Genomic DNA, 15931 nt, shown 5'->3' with positions numbered 1-15931 from the left:
CGACGCAACAAGTATTTTTTGCGTCAATTGTAAAATGACACTTAGGTGTACACAAAATATTTTTTTACAGTAAAAATTACCACATATATATTAAAAAAATGACAACTAAACTAATATTATTTTGTCCATATATAAAAGATAAGTAAATATTATATATCCATATATATTATTAACTGAAAGTTCACTATTAAAAAATAATAATATAAAGTTAAAATTAATAAGATAAATTCAAATTAAGACAATTACATGAGTAATATTACATAAAGTGTTCATATAACAAATATTTCTAACAATACTTTCAGTATACAAGCCCAACCTTCATAACTTAGTAAAAATTTGCACTTACATTACACAATCCTATCCTCCAAATGTATGATTAGAAAAGGTTCTCCTACTCCTAACTTTCATAACTCTTGATATTATCCGAAGTACCTTTTTGCTTATCCAATCTCGATTTAAAATTGTATCGCTAAGTAGCGCCATATGCTTTATAATGAAAGATTGAGCAATTTTCTGCAACAATTAAGAAAATTTATATAAGCCAATACATAATTTAAATTTTAAATATGAAATCACATCATTTATATAAGAAGAGAAATGGACCTAAGACTAGTAATAAAGTACTCCAATACTGTGAAGAGAAGTTATTTAACAGAATAACAACTATATATGTATGCTATGAAGCCAAATATATAAGGCATACTAACGGATCACTTAGGCTAAGTTCTTATTCCATTATTCTTAGAGAATTTCGAATAAACAGATTATTCTCACCTTAATTCAATTCATATCGATCATAATTTTTTCAATAATGATTCAAGTATTCAATTATCTTAGTGTGATAATTAAGTGTGATTGCAAAGTGTTTGATAATTGTACTATGAGTTATTGTGTCTTGAAATCATTGGATCAGTTTCATTCATAACAAGTTAATTACTTTGCAAGTTTCTAGTTAAGACTTCAAAGACAACAATATAGCTCACAAACTACACTAACATGATTTCAGAAATATAACTTTAATTAATTACCTTGTGAGATATTTTCTTTATGACGACTCACTAAAATGTTTGAGCTGCAGGAATGGTGCAACTCCTTTACTCGATCTCCAATAAATTTCTTGCACTAAGAGGAACAACCCTTTGCAGCTTCTTTACCTGGAATATATAAAAAGTATAATTTGATCAATGTAAGAGGATCTTTTTGCAGAGAAGAAAATCTGTCATTCTTTTGAATAACATTATATAAGACCCCAATAAATAATTTTGCCAACTTATGCTGAACAAAGTTGATAAAATTCAATAAATGATTGAAAAACATGACATTTGGGATAACAATGGCTTGACACTTGCATTTGTTCTAATTAAAGGGAAAAGAAAATGACCTCAACTACCACCTGCTCAAGATCTTTCTTATTAAACAAACATACGGTAGTTATTGATCTTACTAAGTTGTGATGTGCACAGAAAACATCTCAGGTAATTCAGCCAAAAAAAAAAAAAAGAAGGAAACATCTCAGGTAATAAAAAAATAAAGAAACACATACCGCAGTGCTAGTCATAGCATTATGTTGATCCCAAGAATCATTTGAATGGTCTTCTACCTTAAATTCATTGAAGCTTCCTGTCATAAAAAACGTGTCCCCATTAACCTGAAGAAAAAAAAATCATATTACAAATTAGAGGCAGCAACATATTTAAAATCGCCATATACTAGTACTACCAACAAATATCAAACTTAACACAAAATGCAATTTTCATATTCTTTTTCTATTTCCACAAAAGGTAATGAAATTTTGTGGCAAACATCTAGACATAAATTTATGGAGCAAAGTATTAAAATAAGGATATAATGTTATTTTCCTTTATCCTACATTCCGAGCATAGCCCAAAGCAGCACAAGTTTGTTAAAAGCTTTTCTCTCAACCATAATAAACATAATATGAAAAGTAACTACGCTCCTTCTATAAATGTCAAACAAAAACGCCTTAAAGCACCAAGCAGTTCTCCTATCTATTCAAAATCAACCTCAATTTTCTCACGAATTTCTTTTTTCGGGGAACAAATCAACACAAAAACAGAAAAACAAGTGAATTCAATAGCAAAGAAATTTTAAAAACCAAATATAACAAAAACCTGCATATTGTTCTTACAGTTTTGAAGAAAACCTCTAGCAGCAGTTCACCGACCAGTCCAAGTTCCGTAGCCCACGAACAAGATCTGAAGGCCGTCGCTTCCAATCCAACCTCCGCCCAACCTGGTCAAAGAACTATATATATATAATTATAGATTTTGAATTAGAGCTTTTTTATTTTCAAATCAATTAAAAAAAACTATATATATGGAAGAAGTATCTTCGTACGAAACAGAAAAAGAAAGAATGGGTATAGAATTGCTACAACAAAATCTCTGTTTTGGTACTTTAATTCTTGCCAATTTTTTTTTAAAAGAAAGAAAACAATTATTGTTACTAGTTATATATATATATACCTCTGCTAGCAGCGGCCGACAACGAGGAGGACACCAAAGAAGTGTTGTTGTGGTTGGGTCGTCGAGTTGCGCTGCTGGTGGTGGTGGTTTGGGCTACGGGTTTGCGAAGAAGAGGGCGAAGGGGAGAGAGATCCAGCAGAGAGGGAAATAGAGTGGAGAGGGTTGAAATGGCCTTCAAGATTCCGTGGTGCGCCGCTGGCCTAGTCGAGAGAGAGTCGTTCATTGAGCTTGGGGCGAAGAGAGATTCATGGAGTTTTGGGCGGGAGAGAGAAGAGAGCAATGGGATATTAGGTTTTCTAAAAATGAAATGTCTAAGTTAGAATTAGGGATTTTGTGAAAAAACTAAACTAATTAGCGACTGTTTTCATTAAAGGCTCATGGAGTTGCGTCGGTTGCAAATTGACGCAAGCATTATTAGCGTCGATTAGTAAATGACGCATAAAAGTTTATTTTTTTAAAAAAAAATTAAAGTTTGTCATCGGTTTAAATTTTAGCGTCGAATTGATAACCGACGCAAACTCACATTCTTTTGCGTCTGTTTCCAACCGCCACAACAACTTGACTTCCATTTTTTGCGTCGGTCCTTGCCGTTGACCGTCCCGTTGACCGACGCAAATTCTACTTTTTGTAGTGTCGTGAGGATTGACGAAGACCGTAAATAGATTTGTTTAGTTTGCACACCAAATTAGAGCCCGTGACATTAGAGAGAACCGTGTAACCTTGGGGAAGTTGCATATAAACCTCTTCTTCTAGATTACCATTTAAAAAGGCGTTGTTGATGTCAAGTTGCAAAGTGTGCCATTGCTTGATGTTGACAATGGCAAGTAAGAGTTTGAAAGTGACCATTTTTGCAACTGGGGAGAAAGTATCAAAAAAATCCAATCCTTCTTGCTGCGTATATCCTTGTGCAACTAAGCGAGCTTTGAGTCTTTCAACGCTACCATCACTGTTATACTTGATTTTGTACACCCATCGACAACCTATTGCGTGCTTGCCCGGTGGAAGAGGAACAACGGTCCAAGTGTTGTTGATGATGAGGGCAAGTAATTCATTGTCCATTGCTGCCAACCATTGCTTGAATTGTGCAGCTTGTTTGTAATTTTGAGGCTCAAACTCGGCTGTGACAGCAAGTATAAAGGCTTTGTAAGCTTTAGATAATTTTGCATAAGACATGAATTTAGATATAGGATGAGGTGTAGTAGATTTATCCTGTAGGAGATTGTAGCATTCAAAATCTTGAAGATAGCTTGGAGGTCATGAGACACGAGAGGTTCTTCGAGGTGCAATTGGTTCTGGTGTAGAAGTTTCTTGCTGTGAAGTAACAGGAGGTGTCGAATGGGCTGGTGTTGACATGGTATTTTCTTGCTGTTGAGTAGCAGTATGAGTATCATGGGAGATATTGTCATCTTCATTGTCATTATCCTGTAAAATGGGATTAAAAGCAGTATCATTGTAATTTTGTGGGAAATAATCAGCTATATGCGTGTTGGTTATGTGATGTGATGGTAACACCAGAGGTAAAAAAGGATCTATAGATTGATCTTGCAAGTTAAGTTTATGAAAAGGAAAGACATTTTCATGAAATATAACATTGCGAGAAATAAATACTTGTTTGGTATTAATATCATATAACTTATAACCCTTTATTCCTCTAGGATAGCCGATGAAGACACATGTTCTTGCCCTTGGTGCAAATTTGGTTCTATGAGAAGAAATAGTGGAAGCAAAAGCTAGACACCCAAAGCATTTGAGATGACTGTAATCAGGTGGTTTGCCCAGCAGTATTTCATAAGGAGTCTTGTTCTTGAGGTTAGGTGTAGGTGTTCGATTAATTAGGAACACTGCTGTCATGAGACACTCAGTCCAGTATTGGATAGGCACTTTGGACTGAAAATATAAAGCCCTTGCTACATTAAGGAGGTGTTGATGTTTTCTTTCAGCAACGGCATTTTGTTCGGGTGTCTCTATGCAAGTGAAATCATGGGAAATACCATTCTTGGAGAACAAATCTTTGAAAGCAAGTTCAGGAGCATTGTCAGATCTAAAACGTTTGAAAACACAATTATATTGAGTTTGTATGTAAGAAAGAAATTCAGGTATAATAGATATGACATCAGATTTTTGCTTAAGAAGATAAATCCAAGTGAACCTAGAGTGATCATCAACCAAAGTAAGGAAATATCTATGGTTAGAATGCGAAGTAACATGATAGGGTCCCAAAATATCACAATGAATGAGATCAAAACAATTATTGGTAAAGTTGTTTTTATTAGGAAAAGGTAGTTTCCTTTGCTTAGCTAAAGGACAAATGTAACAAGGTTCAATACTATGCAAATCTTTAGTTTTACAATTCAAAGAATCTTGTAATAAATCCAAACATTTATTAGACAAATGACCCAAACGCTTGTGCCAAGTTTCAGCAGATGCAAAAGCATTGATGAGAACGGGTGTGGTGTCCAATATGTAGAGACCATTAGCCGATTCACCTTTGCCAATCATCATCTTGGTGTGCGTTTCCTGTATGTAAAAAGTATCAGCAAAGAATTTTAAAGAATAATTGTCCCCTTTTGTCAAGCAACTAACAGAAATAATGTTATAATGAAAAGAGGGAACATATAGGACATCATGAAGGATAAGATGATTGTTTATTTTGATATTACCACTTCGATATACCAGAAGGCTGTTATTATTAGGCAGAATTAACTTAGTTTCTGCAATAAAATGAACACTTTGGAATAGATTTAAGTCAGAACAAATGTGCCTAGTTGCACCCGAGTCTATGATCCAAGATTTCTCTTTCGATAACATAGCATAATTTGTTAAGATAATACCTGAGTTCCCATTAGAAGTACTCGGGTCTGTAGCAGGTCCGTTAACAGTTTGAGCACCAAGAAGGTTTAGCAATTGCTGATATTGGTTTACTGTGAGTTGGGGCAGCAAGGTGTTGCTTTCACTGGGACCCGAACCTGCACTACTACAAACAAAGGCCTTTAATCCCGGTTTTTAAGGCCTTTTATCCCGGTTTTCGCTAAAATGAAAACCGGGATATATGCCAGTGGGATAAAAAGTCCTTGAAAAAACTGGGATAAAAAGGGACCTTTTATCCCGGTTTTAATAAAAAAACTGGGATAAAAGATACCCTTTTATCCCGGTTCTTATGAGAAAAGCGGGATAAAAAGTATCCTTTTATCCCAGTTTTCTCATAAGAACCGGGATAAAAGGGTATCTTTTATCCCAGATTTTATTTTAAAACCGGGATAAAAGGTCATTTTTTATCCCACTTTTTTCTTAAAAAAAACGGGATAAAAGATCTTAAAAGGTGACCTTTTATCCAATTTAGGTGTTTCACATTTTTTTTTTCTTTTAAATTTATTGCATTTATATTTTTGCAATAATTATTAAATTTAATTTTTATATTTATAATTATATTGAATATGTATAAAAAATTTAACTAAAAATTAAATGATTAAAATAATTTTTAAAAACAACAATGATAATTAGTAACTTGAATTAATAAATAATATTTTACATTGTATACAAATCTCTCTAAAATACTACACACAATAAATTTCTAGTGTATAAAAAAATACAATAAAATACTACTGATCAATATTTATAAATAAGGAAGTAATTGATTTAACCACTATTATCGAAGCGCTGCGAGATGTTCTTCCTCACAACATTGGGATAGGTTGCCAAGCTGTCAAATTAAAAATTTAAAACTAATTAAAAGGAAAGTATTTTTATATGTTCGTATTTATAATAAAGAGGAGTATATATTTATTTTTTTCTTTTATATGACTTCAATAGGATTTAAATGTTGAACATTTAAAAAATTCTAAAATAATTGGAAAACAACACAACGAATTGGAAAACAATACAAAACAATACAACAAAACAACACAACGAATTGGAAAACAAGATAAAATAATCATAATAGCATTTAACAAGACGAATGTAAGTTAGTACATAGTAATCTAAAGCTCTAAACTTATCATTCCAATATTGATAAATAGGGGTGGCTTCTTAGGCAAAACTCTAAAAGATTGTTGTATTCTTCTTAAAATCGTGGTGTTTCTCTTCTATCATTCATCCACGATTTATCTATTCTAAAAATGAAAAAATAATTTCCTAATAAATAAGTTGCAAGAAACTTAAAAGTTTCAAATGCATTCCTAGGCATGCTTATTAATTAAATAATAAAAAAATATGTTCATTTATCAAATCCTAAAAAAAATTGGGCAGAGTTTTCCCTCTTTCTATGACATTTCCCAATTTCATAATTACCTAACAATACAACAAAAATAACACAACGAATTGGGAAACAAGACAAAATAATCATAATAGCATTTAACAAGACGAATGTAAGTTAGTACATAGTAATCTAAAGCTCTAAACTTACCCTTCCAATATTGATAAACGGGGGTGGCTTCTTTAGGCAAAACTCTAAAAGATTGTTGTATTCTTCTTAAAATTGTGGTGTTTCTCTTCTATCATTCATCCATGATTTATCTATTCTAAAAATTAAAAAATGATTTCCTAATAAACAAGTTGTAAGAAACTTAAGAGTTTCAAATACATTCCTAAGCATGCTTTTTAATCAAATAATAAAAAAAATATATTCATTTATCAAATCCTAAAAAAAATTGGGCAGAGTTTTCCTTCATTTTATGACATTTCCCAATTTCATAAGTACCTAACATACAACAAAAACAATACAACAAATTGGGAAACAAGACATAATAATCATAATATATAGCATGTATATATTAATTCTGCGTTCACCACAGTATAGTATATCTCAGAACCTACTTCACTACAAATGAATATCTAATATATTCAAACTCCTCTAATATTTTGATAATTAGTAAAAATAAATAAGCAAATAACGTACCTCTAAAAAGTTATTAATGATCACCGAAATTTTACTTTGTTTTCCAATAACGAACCAGAACCTAAAATATTAAATATAATATAAAAAGTTTCAATAAAAGTTAAATTATAATGGTAATAATTAGCTCATACATATATAACTAGTAACTAAATAGTTATGTAACTAAGTAAATATAGTATCTAGTAACTACTTTCTTAGAAATCAAAACCAAAATCACCACAAAGTCACCCAATTCATCTATATTTAAGTTTAAACAAACACAATTAAAAATTATTCACATATAGTTAGTAGATAATCGTTATATAACTAAAAATTTTACAATATCCAATATAATATATCCTTTTGAAAACTATTACTCTTTTAGATAAAAAAATCTCTAAAATCTATTTGAGTTTAGGATAATTGTATATTATATAATACAATTTCAAATAATTTAAATTTTCTACAAAGTTCTAGCATACAAAATAAAAAAGTACTAGAGATTTTTCCAACTAAGTAAGAATAATAACTAATAACTACTTAAAATAATATTCTTGAAGCTCTTAGAAATAAAATAAAATAAAAAATCACCACAAAATCACTTAATATATCTACAATTAAGTATAAACAAGCACAAATTAAATTATTTATATAATTAGTAGACTATAGTTACTAAGACTTTCTCAATATCAATATATTAGAGCAATTGAAAACTAATCACTCTTTTAAACAAAAATTATTTTAAAAATATATTTAAGTTTCTAATTTACCTACACATTACACATTATTTAACTACAACATTCTTTTTCTTTCCTTTTCTTTTTTTTTTGAAAAAAATAATATTGTAACATATTCTAATTCTAGGTGTAAAATAAATTTTAATTTCTAGCATAGGTGCACATTATTTGTGGGTAATTATAACATTCTAATTTAAATAAAATAAATTACTCAAAAAAATACATATATATGATTAGAACTAAATATATTAATTCAACAATAATACTAAATTAGAAATAAATAAAAAGTAACAAAAAAAAAATAATATTCAATGTATTTTATTAAAAAAAAATAAACAAACAAATATTTAATCATACCCACTCACAAACCCACTTAAAATTTTCTTAAATTTTCGGACTCAATCATACCCACTCACAAACTCACTTTTTTTCTTCCTAAAAATATGAAAGAAATAATTTTTATTGGTATATTTAACATTTCAATGTAAAGATAGAAGCAAAAAAAATGTTTTTTGATAAAAAAAAGTCATTAAAATGAAAAAAAGAGGAAGTTATTGTACCTGAAAATGTGTTTCTTCTTCCTTTAGTGATGCTGATGGAGATGAGTGTTCTCCTTCCTACTTGAAAAAAAAAGAGTTACTGTACAACCAAGGCAAAAATAAAAAAAAAGAAGAAGAAGAAGAAGAAGAAGAAGAAAAATCGCACTTGCGATTGAGAGGAAGCTAGGGTTATGGTCTGACGGCAGCGTGTTATGGTGTGAGACGACTAAGGGGTAATTTATTTACCTAAAGCTTTTATCCCGGTTTTTAACCAAAAAACCGGGATAAAAGGTCTGTCCAAAGTGAATTAAAGGGTTTTGGGTTAAACCCTTTTATCCCGGTTTTTAGCAAAAAACCGGGATAAAAGGGTTTAACTAAAGCCTGTTTGGCACTTGCTATTGTTTTATCCTACTTTAAGAGAGAAAAATAGATTTTTAACTTACCAACCAAACAAGGCCCTTGATATACATAAGTCATTTGGAGCTTGTTTGGTTGGTAAATAAAAATTCAATCTTTAACTCATTTTTTACTATGGTTTTTTTTTTTTTTAATGTTCAACCAAACAGGGCCCTTGTCTAAAAAAATATTATATATTATTTTTGAGATGCCAAATCTAAAAGTGGGATAAAAAGTTGTAACATATCTTTTATCCCACTTTTTATTTTTGTTAAGGATAAAAGTGGGATAAAAGGTCTCCTTTCTTGTAGTGCTGTTTCATTGGATGTTTGGAATTGGTTTGCTGCAGCATCCTTTGATTTTCCTCCTTTGTTGTACCCGGGGGGATATCCATGTATCTTGTAACATTTTTCGATGGTGTGACCATGCATGTTACAATGAGTACAAAAGGGCCTGCCACGTTTAGGTTGCTGAGTTTTAGGTGGTCCTTGAGTGTCACCCTTGCTTGAAGCCTTTTCCCCTTGAAAAGCGAAGGCCATATTCGAGTTTGGATCTGTTGTACTGCCTTGTCCTCTTCTTTGGTTCTCTTCTTGCGTTACTAGATGAAAGACTCTATTAATTTCAGGAAGAGGATCCATGACAAGGATATTACCACGCACTTGAGCATAAAGATCGGAAAGACCCATGAGAAATGACATAATGTACTCCATATTGTGATGTTCTTGTAATTTCTTGACTCCTCCACAAGAACACCCATTACAAGTACAATTTGGCCTGAAATTAGATAGCTGTTCCCAAACTGTTTTCAGCTTAGTAAAGTATATACTCACAGTTTGATTTTCTTGTCTGAGATTCATCAAGTCTTTCCTTAGGTTGTATATATGAGCTCCATTTTTCTGCTGGAATCGCACCTTTAAATCGTTCCAGATTGCAGCATAGCAGACTCATCGTATAGTATGCTAGATGAGATTTCCTTTGAAACGGAATTGATAATCCAGGAAATAACAATGTTGTTATTACGGATCCAAGCATTGTAAAGAACATGGTCAGTGATAGGAGGTTTAGGGATAGAGCCATTCAAGAACCCCAATTTGTTCTTGACAGAAATCGCAAGCTCCATAGCTCTGCACCAAGCAATATAGTTGTCCTGCCCAGTCAACAATTGAGACACCAAAATGTTGCCAGGATTGTCTCCGTGGTGTAGGTAATACGGATCTGATGGATCCTCAATCTGGCTCCTTGATCTTGTCATCTGAACATTGAAACCAGTGTTTGTGGTTTGATTTGGATTTCCTCCATTGTTGACTTGGGATGAATCTCCTTCGACTGACCCTGCTTCTTGTTCATTTGTCGCCATAACAGCAAGAAAAGCAAGACGAAGTAAAGGAAAATAGAGTAATTACAGAAAGAGAAATGTTGAGAGAAAACCTGTGTCGATGAAGAGATGAATTCTTCAATGCAGACACTGATCGTCGCCGGAGAAGGAGAAGAAGAACACGACGAGAAGGAACGACAGGGATAATCAAGATCGGAAGGAAGCATAACTTCCTTGCTCTGATACCATGTTGCGGAAATGAGAAAAGCAGTGTATAGTTTTCATTGAAAAATATCTGAATAACTAATGAGGAAAAATACAATCAGCCTTTATAGGCAGTAAAACCTCATAACAGAATAACAACCAAAAGTTGTTATGACTGCCAACAAACAACAGAAAATTAATAACGGAAGGATAAAAACAGAAAGAACTATCTAAACACTCTGCACTAAACTAACAACAGTCCTAACTGATATTCTTGTTAGATTTCAACAAAAAACTATAAGATCAAATGTGTGTCTGGCAAGTAATAATACAACAGAGTGATCAATTATAATGAATGAACTAAAATATATATATATATATATAATATATATTTATAGCTTGGTTCGATAATGGCACTACAGCAAAAACAAGGTTGTAACTTTGAATTTACATTGAAATTTTAAGAAATATATATTTATAGCTTAATCCCTGTTTTGGTTGACTGCATGCATTTTCATCAATTAGATATGTTGAAACAATTGGTTTGATTGAGTGGTTCTTGTTTATAATATGCTAGTATTCATTCTTAAGTATCTCAATCTCACTCACTCTCAATTCTTAAGTGTTTGTCTCCATTGACTATAGCATTGAATAAGATTGAACCAAGTTATCTATACTTCATCATTAGGATCTTAGGTTAGGATAGGCAATCTTATTCATTATGATCATAGCATAGCATTGCGATTCTTAAAGATGTATTTCAATTCGTGAATAAAATAGTTCACTATGTCCAATACTCCATTAATAATTGCATTTCTTTAGTCCTAATTAAAGCTTTATAACCAGAAGGATAACTATGTCGTATTCGTTAATAGTAGACATACCAAAAGATGCAGGGATATATAGAATGCCAATCTATCTCTACTGTATGTGTATCAAATATGACAACATAAATCTCAAAACATAGTCACATCATATTTAAAAGTCATAAGGATTTATCTGGATAAGGACCAACACTACAACAAATACCATTAGTAGGGGCGGAACAGTCCGCTGGTAATAATCCTGGAATCCGTCGGTATTGCCCTTTAGAGGCGGGGATCCGCCGGTAATAACCCGTCGCTATTAATCATTAATAGCGGCGGACTGACACATCCGCCGCTATTAATGATTAATACCGACAGACCAATAGGAGCGGGGTCCGCCGGTAAATACGCGTAAGAACAGTCAACTCTGAACCATTATTACGGGCGGGTGTCCGTCGGTAATAATGGTTTTTAAGAAAAAAATAAAAAATGTAATAATATTATTAATAAATATTATAAATAATTATTTAATTAAAAAACATTTATATTATTAATTAAATTTTTATAAAAATTAATAAAAAATTTAATATTATAAATATTTTTTCTATATTTATTTAATTAATTTTTTTCAAATTTATATTATTAATAAATATTAAAATTAAAATTAATAAATCCACAAATTATCATCCATTCATTATTTAAAACTTAAAAATTAAAATATTATTATCCATACATTAATTTAAACTTAAAGAAATCCAAACATAATTAAAATTAAGATACACTAATTAATATTGTCTTGATTAAATAAATCATCTTCAAAATTTGAGCCAGTAGCGTTTAAGTTAATATCAGGATTTGGTGCATTGTCCTGAGCTTGCGATACTGGCGGTGATGGGTAATATGGTTGCTGAGCAGATAAAATCTCCGCAAATTGTCGAGTCTGTCGTTGTTGTGCTAAATTCGGAGATTGTTGTTGTTGCGAAACATTTGGAGATTGTTGTGGCGAGAAGTTCGGGGGTTGTTGCTGAAACTCACCAAGAAAAAAATATGGATTTTGTGAACCGAAAAATAGACCCGGAGAAGTTTGCTGCATTGGACCCCCAAAAAACATCGGCTGCTGAGATGAACTCCCAAATTGGCCCAACATCGGCTGTTGGGACTGTGATCCTCCAAAAATATCAGAGTAGAAAAATGGAGGAGACTCGGAGGAGCGTCCAAACATGTTCGGAATAAGAGGAGATTGGGAGGCGCTTCCCTGCACATTAGGAGATTGTTGAGTCTGCTGTAAAGGTTGTTGTTGCGGCCTTGGACATGTTGCACTACCCTGAGATTGGGTAGGTAAATATTGCTGGAGGAATCTGTCAAATCGCGGGTCATACAGATCAGAAGTGTCTTGTCCCGGAGGAAAGCATTCACGCAATCTCTGAAACATCTCAGCCATAATACCAACGTCTTGAGAAAGAGTAGACCCTGCTTGAGATTGAGTCTGACTTTGACTGGAAGAGCTAGATGTTGTTGTTGATCTTTTCCCCTTCTTTGCTATGTTGTAACCGACTCCTCGAATATAGTCACTCCTGTCACCCATGACCTTGCCCATGACCTTGAATTGGATGTCAGACGGCACCTCCGAAGATCCAGAATCACTGCCAGATTGGCTTTGAAGCCTACTTCTTGCCATCTCTTCCTCCATTTTACAAGTGAGTTGCTCCTAAACATAAATAAATATTGTTAAATAATCAATTATGTGATAATTTTAAGAAAAAAAATTGAAATATTAGTGTAACTCACATATTTCTCTTTAGCAGCATCATTGACCCAAGTTTTATCAATAATCTCTTTCCAATGCTCTCAGGACGTCCTTGATAAATTGATAGAATTTGAGCAAAATCCATCAGGAAACTTCACGTCCTTGATAAATTGACAGAATTTCAATTTTTCATAAGCTTTGAGGACGTACGGGGCGTGTGGCTTCATTAACTTGCCATTATCATCTTCATAAATCCACAACCATTCCCTTATTCCTAATTTCTTCAAATCGTGTCTCGCGTTAGTTGTGTCTTTTGATTTATCGTTGTCCAAGATTGTGCCCAACAGACTGTCACACACATTCTTCTCAACGTGCATCACATCAATATTGTGTTTCAAAGTATTTGTACACCAATACTCAAGCTCATAGAAGATACTTTTTTTCCTCCAATTTTGATCTTCTGCAACCCGTCTGCGTTTCACACCTCCAAATTGCTCATGTTTTCATGGAATTTGTGGCACAAGTTTGTTTACTTGTTCCAAAATTTTCTCACAAGTAAAACGTCTCGGTGGATGTCTTCTTTCAATTTCTCCATCAAAGTTGGTGTCCCTTCTAAATCGATGGTTACTGGGCAAGAATCTTCTGTGACCTACATAAGATGTCTTACCAATTACTCGTATTGAAGTAGTGTCTTCGTTACATGTTGGACAAGCTTTGTATCCTTGACCACTCAAACCAGACAAACTACTTCGAGCAGGAAAATCATTAATAGTCCATAAAAGGGTTGCACGCAATTTGAACATAGTGTTTGTCGTACAATCTCTCGTATCAACTCCATCAACCCACAACTCTTTCAGCTCATCCACCAACGGTCTCAAAAATACATCCATGTCTTCACCTGGAGATTTTGGTCCAGGAATAAGTAGAGCCAACATGAAATTATTGTCTTTCATGCACATCCAAGGTGGAATATTGTAGTTCGCTAACACAACAGGCCACATACTGTAAGCTAGGCTCATGTTGCCAAATGGATTAAAACCATCAGCAGCTAAACCTAAGCGAACATTTCTAGGTTCACTGGCAAAATTAGGATGTTTAGCATCAAAGTCCTTCCAAGCTAATCCATCAACCGGATGACGCATCACTCGTTCATCCTTAGATTTTCCAGTATGATGCCATACCATATATTTTGCTGTATGTCTTGAACCATATAATCTTTTCAACCTTGGTGTCAACAGAAAATAGCGCAACACTTTACGAGGCACTTTTTTTCCATTAGTTTTTGTTGAAGTAATCCATCGACTACTTCCACAAATTGGACAAGCATCTTTGGTTGCATGATCTTTATAAAATAAGCAGCAATCATGCTCACACACATCAATTGACTCATACCCCAACCCTAGTTTTTTCAGTCTCTTTTTAGCCTCGTAGTACGTTGATGGAACTTTATTTCTTTTTGGAAAAGCAAGGTTCAACAATTTCAATGATTCATCAAATACGCTAATAGGAATTTTTCCACGAACTTTCAAATGCAATAACTTTGCCAGAAAGTTAAGTGAAGAAATCCAATGGCATCCAGGGTACAATTCAACTTCAATCTCCTCAAATAAGTCATTGTAATACTGAAAAGAGTTGGGGTTGGTTTGAACTTCTTCAGTTGTTGGTCGGATAAAATCTTCAATGATGGGAATCATCTCGTCATCTTCATCATCTAAAATTGGCTCGACAGCTTCATTTCGTAAAACTTCATTTCGTGGAACTTCTACTTCTGGCTCCCCGTGGTAAATCCACTTTTGATAACCATTATCGAAACCCCAATCAAATAAATTGGCTTCTACAATATTTAAAGGCTCAAATCGAGTATTTAAGCATCTAACACACGGACACCTAATTTTTCCATCAAAATTTTTATATGCTGAAGCCATTGCCAAAAATACTTGCAAACACTCCCAATATTCTTTACCACGTTTTCTCCAAGAAGTCCAAGATTTATCCATAGTCATCTAAAAGTGTTTTAAAACTTTATGAGTTATAGCAATGGCAATAAAATAATTATGAAAATTTTATGCTATTTTATGAAAATTTTATGTTATTTTATGAATATTTTATGCTATTTCAATTTACTATGTCTTTTATGATTTTATATTTGATTTGCATTATTATTATTTCAAGTTTTATATATTACCATATTATTTAATGTTTTTATATATAATTTTTATTGTCATTTTTTTTAATTAAACAAATAGTTGAAGTTATATTTAAGTATATTAAAATTATTTTACTAAGTATACTAAAAAAATATTTTAGTTGAAAAGATTTTTTTTTTTTAACCATTTCGTATATTTTAGTAAACTTTGAAAATTATTTTAAATACATTAAATTAACTTTAAAAGGTTAAATTATTTTTTTTAGAAAATTAAATTAAAAAATCTTACTAATTTAACTAATTTAATTATTTTTCTTCATAAAATTAAATTAAAAAATCGTATTTATTTTTTTATTAAAATATATAAAAATTAATTTATGAATTAATTAAAAAAAATTAATTACTATAATTATTTTTATTATTTTTTATGATAACATAAAAATATATTAATTCATTATTAAACTTCATTATTAATATTTAAAATTTTAAAATTATTTATATGAATCTAAATTAAATTTCATACTAAAAATTTATATTAAATTCTTATTTTTGGTCACGTTTTTTATTCTTCTAAACTTCTAAAATTTAATTTTAAATAAATTTTATAACATAATATCATATTCTAACTTACAATCAAAAGTAAACAACAAACCAATTATATATAAAATTATACATTTCACAA

General features: G+C 31.9%; 2 protein-coding genes across 4 annotated transcripts; both read right to left on the bottom strand.

Moving 5' to 3' along the window:
• Window positions 1–203: 203 nt before the first annotated feature.
• LOC133038910 (uncharacterized) lies at window positions 204–2884 on the bottom strand. 3 transcript variants are annotated; one of them, XR_009688504.1, is made up of 5 exons: window positions 2487–2870; window positions 2150–2265; window positions 1544–1620; window positions 1029–1154; window positions 204–513 (listed from the first exon to the last, which is right to left on the bottom strand). XR_009688504.1 is itself a non-coding variant. In XM_061117557.1 (5 exons), the coding sequence occupies exons 1-4, from the start codon at window positions 2707–2709 to the stop codon at window positions 1095–1097; spliced, it is 492 nt and encodes a 163-aa protein (XP_060973540.1). In that variant the 5' UTR covers window positions 2710–2884; the 3' UTR covers window positions 204–513; window positions 1029–1094. The 3 variants fall into 3 exon arrangements, 1 of the variants encoding a protein (XP_060973540.1); XR_009688503.1 differs by having other exon boundaries at window positions 1544–1648; window positions 2487–2854; XM_061117557.1 differs by having other exon boundaries at window positions 1544–1648; window positions 2150–2253; window positions 2487–2884.
• A 10722-nt stretch (window positions 2885–13606) lies between these two features.
• Window positions 13607–15100, bottom strand: LOC115695497 (uncharacterized). Its single transcript, XM_061118280.1, has one exon. The coding sequence runs from the start codon at window positions 15098–15100 to the stop codon at window positions 13607–13609; it is 1494 nt and encodes a 497-aa protein (XP_060974263.1).
• Between the last annotated feature and the right edge of the window lie 831 nt (window positions 15101–15931).

Source organism: Cannabis sativa, chromosome 6, assembly GCF_029168945.1.
Source record: "Cannabis sativa cultivar Pink pepper isolate KNU-18-1 chromosome 6, ASM2916894v1, whole genome shotgun sequence".
Classification (NCBI taxonomy): Eukaryota; Viridiplantae; Streptophyta; class Magnoliopsida; order Rosales; family Cannabaceae; genus Cannabis; species Cannabis sativa.
The sequence above is the reverse complement of the archived record's forward strand: the minus strand, read 5'-3'. Positions and strand labels throughout refer to the sequence as shown.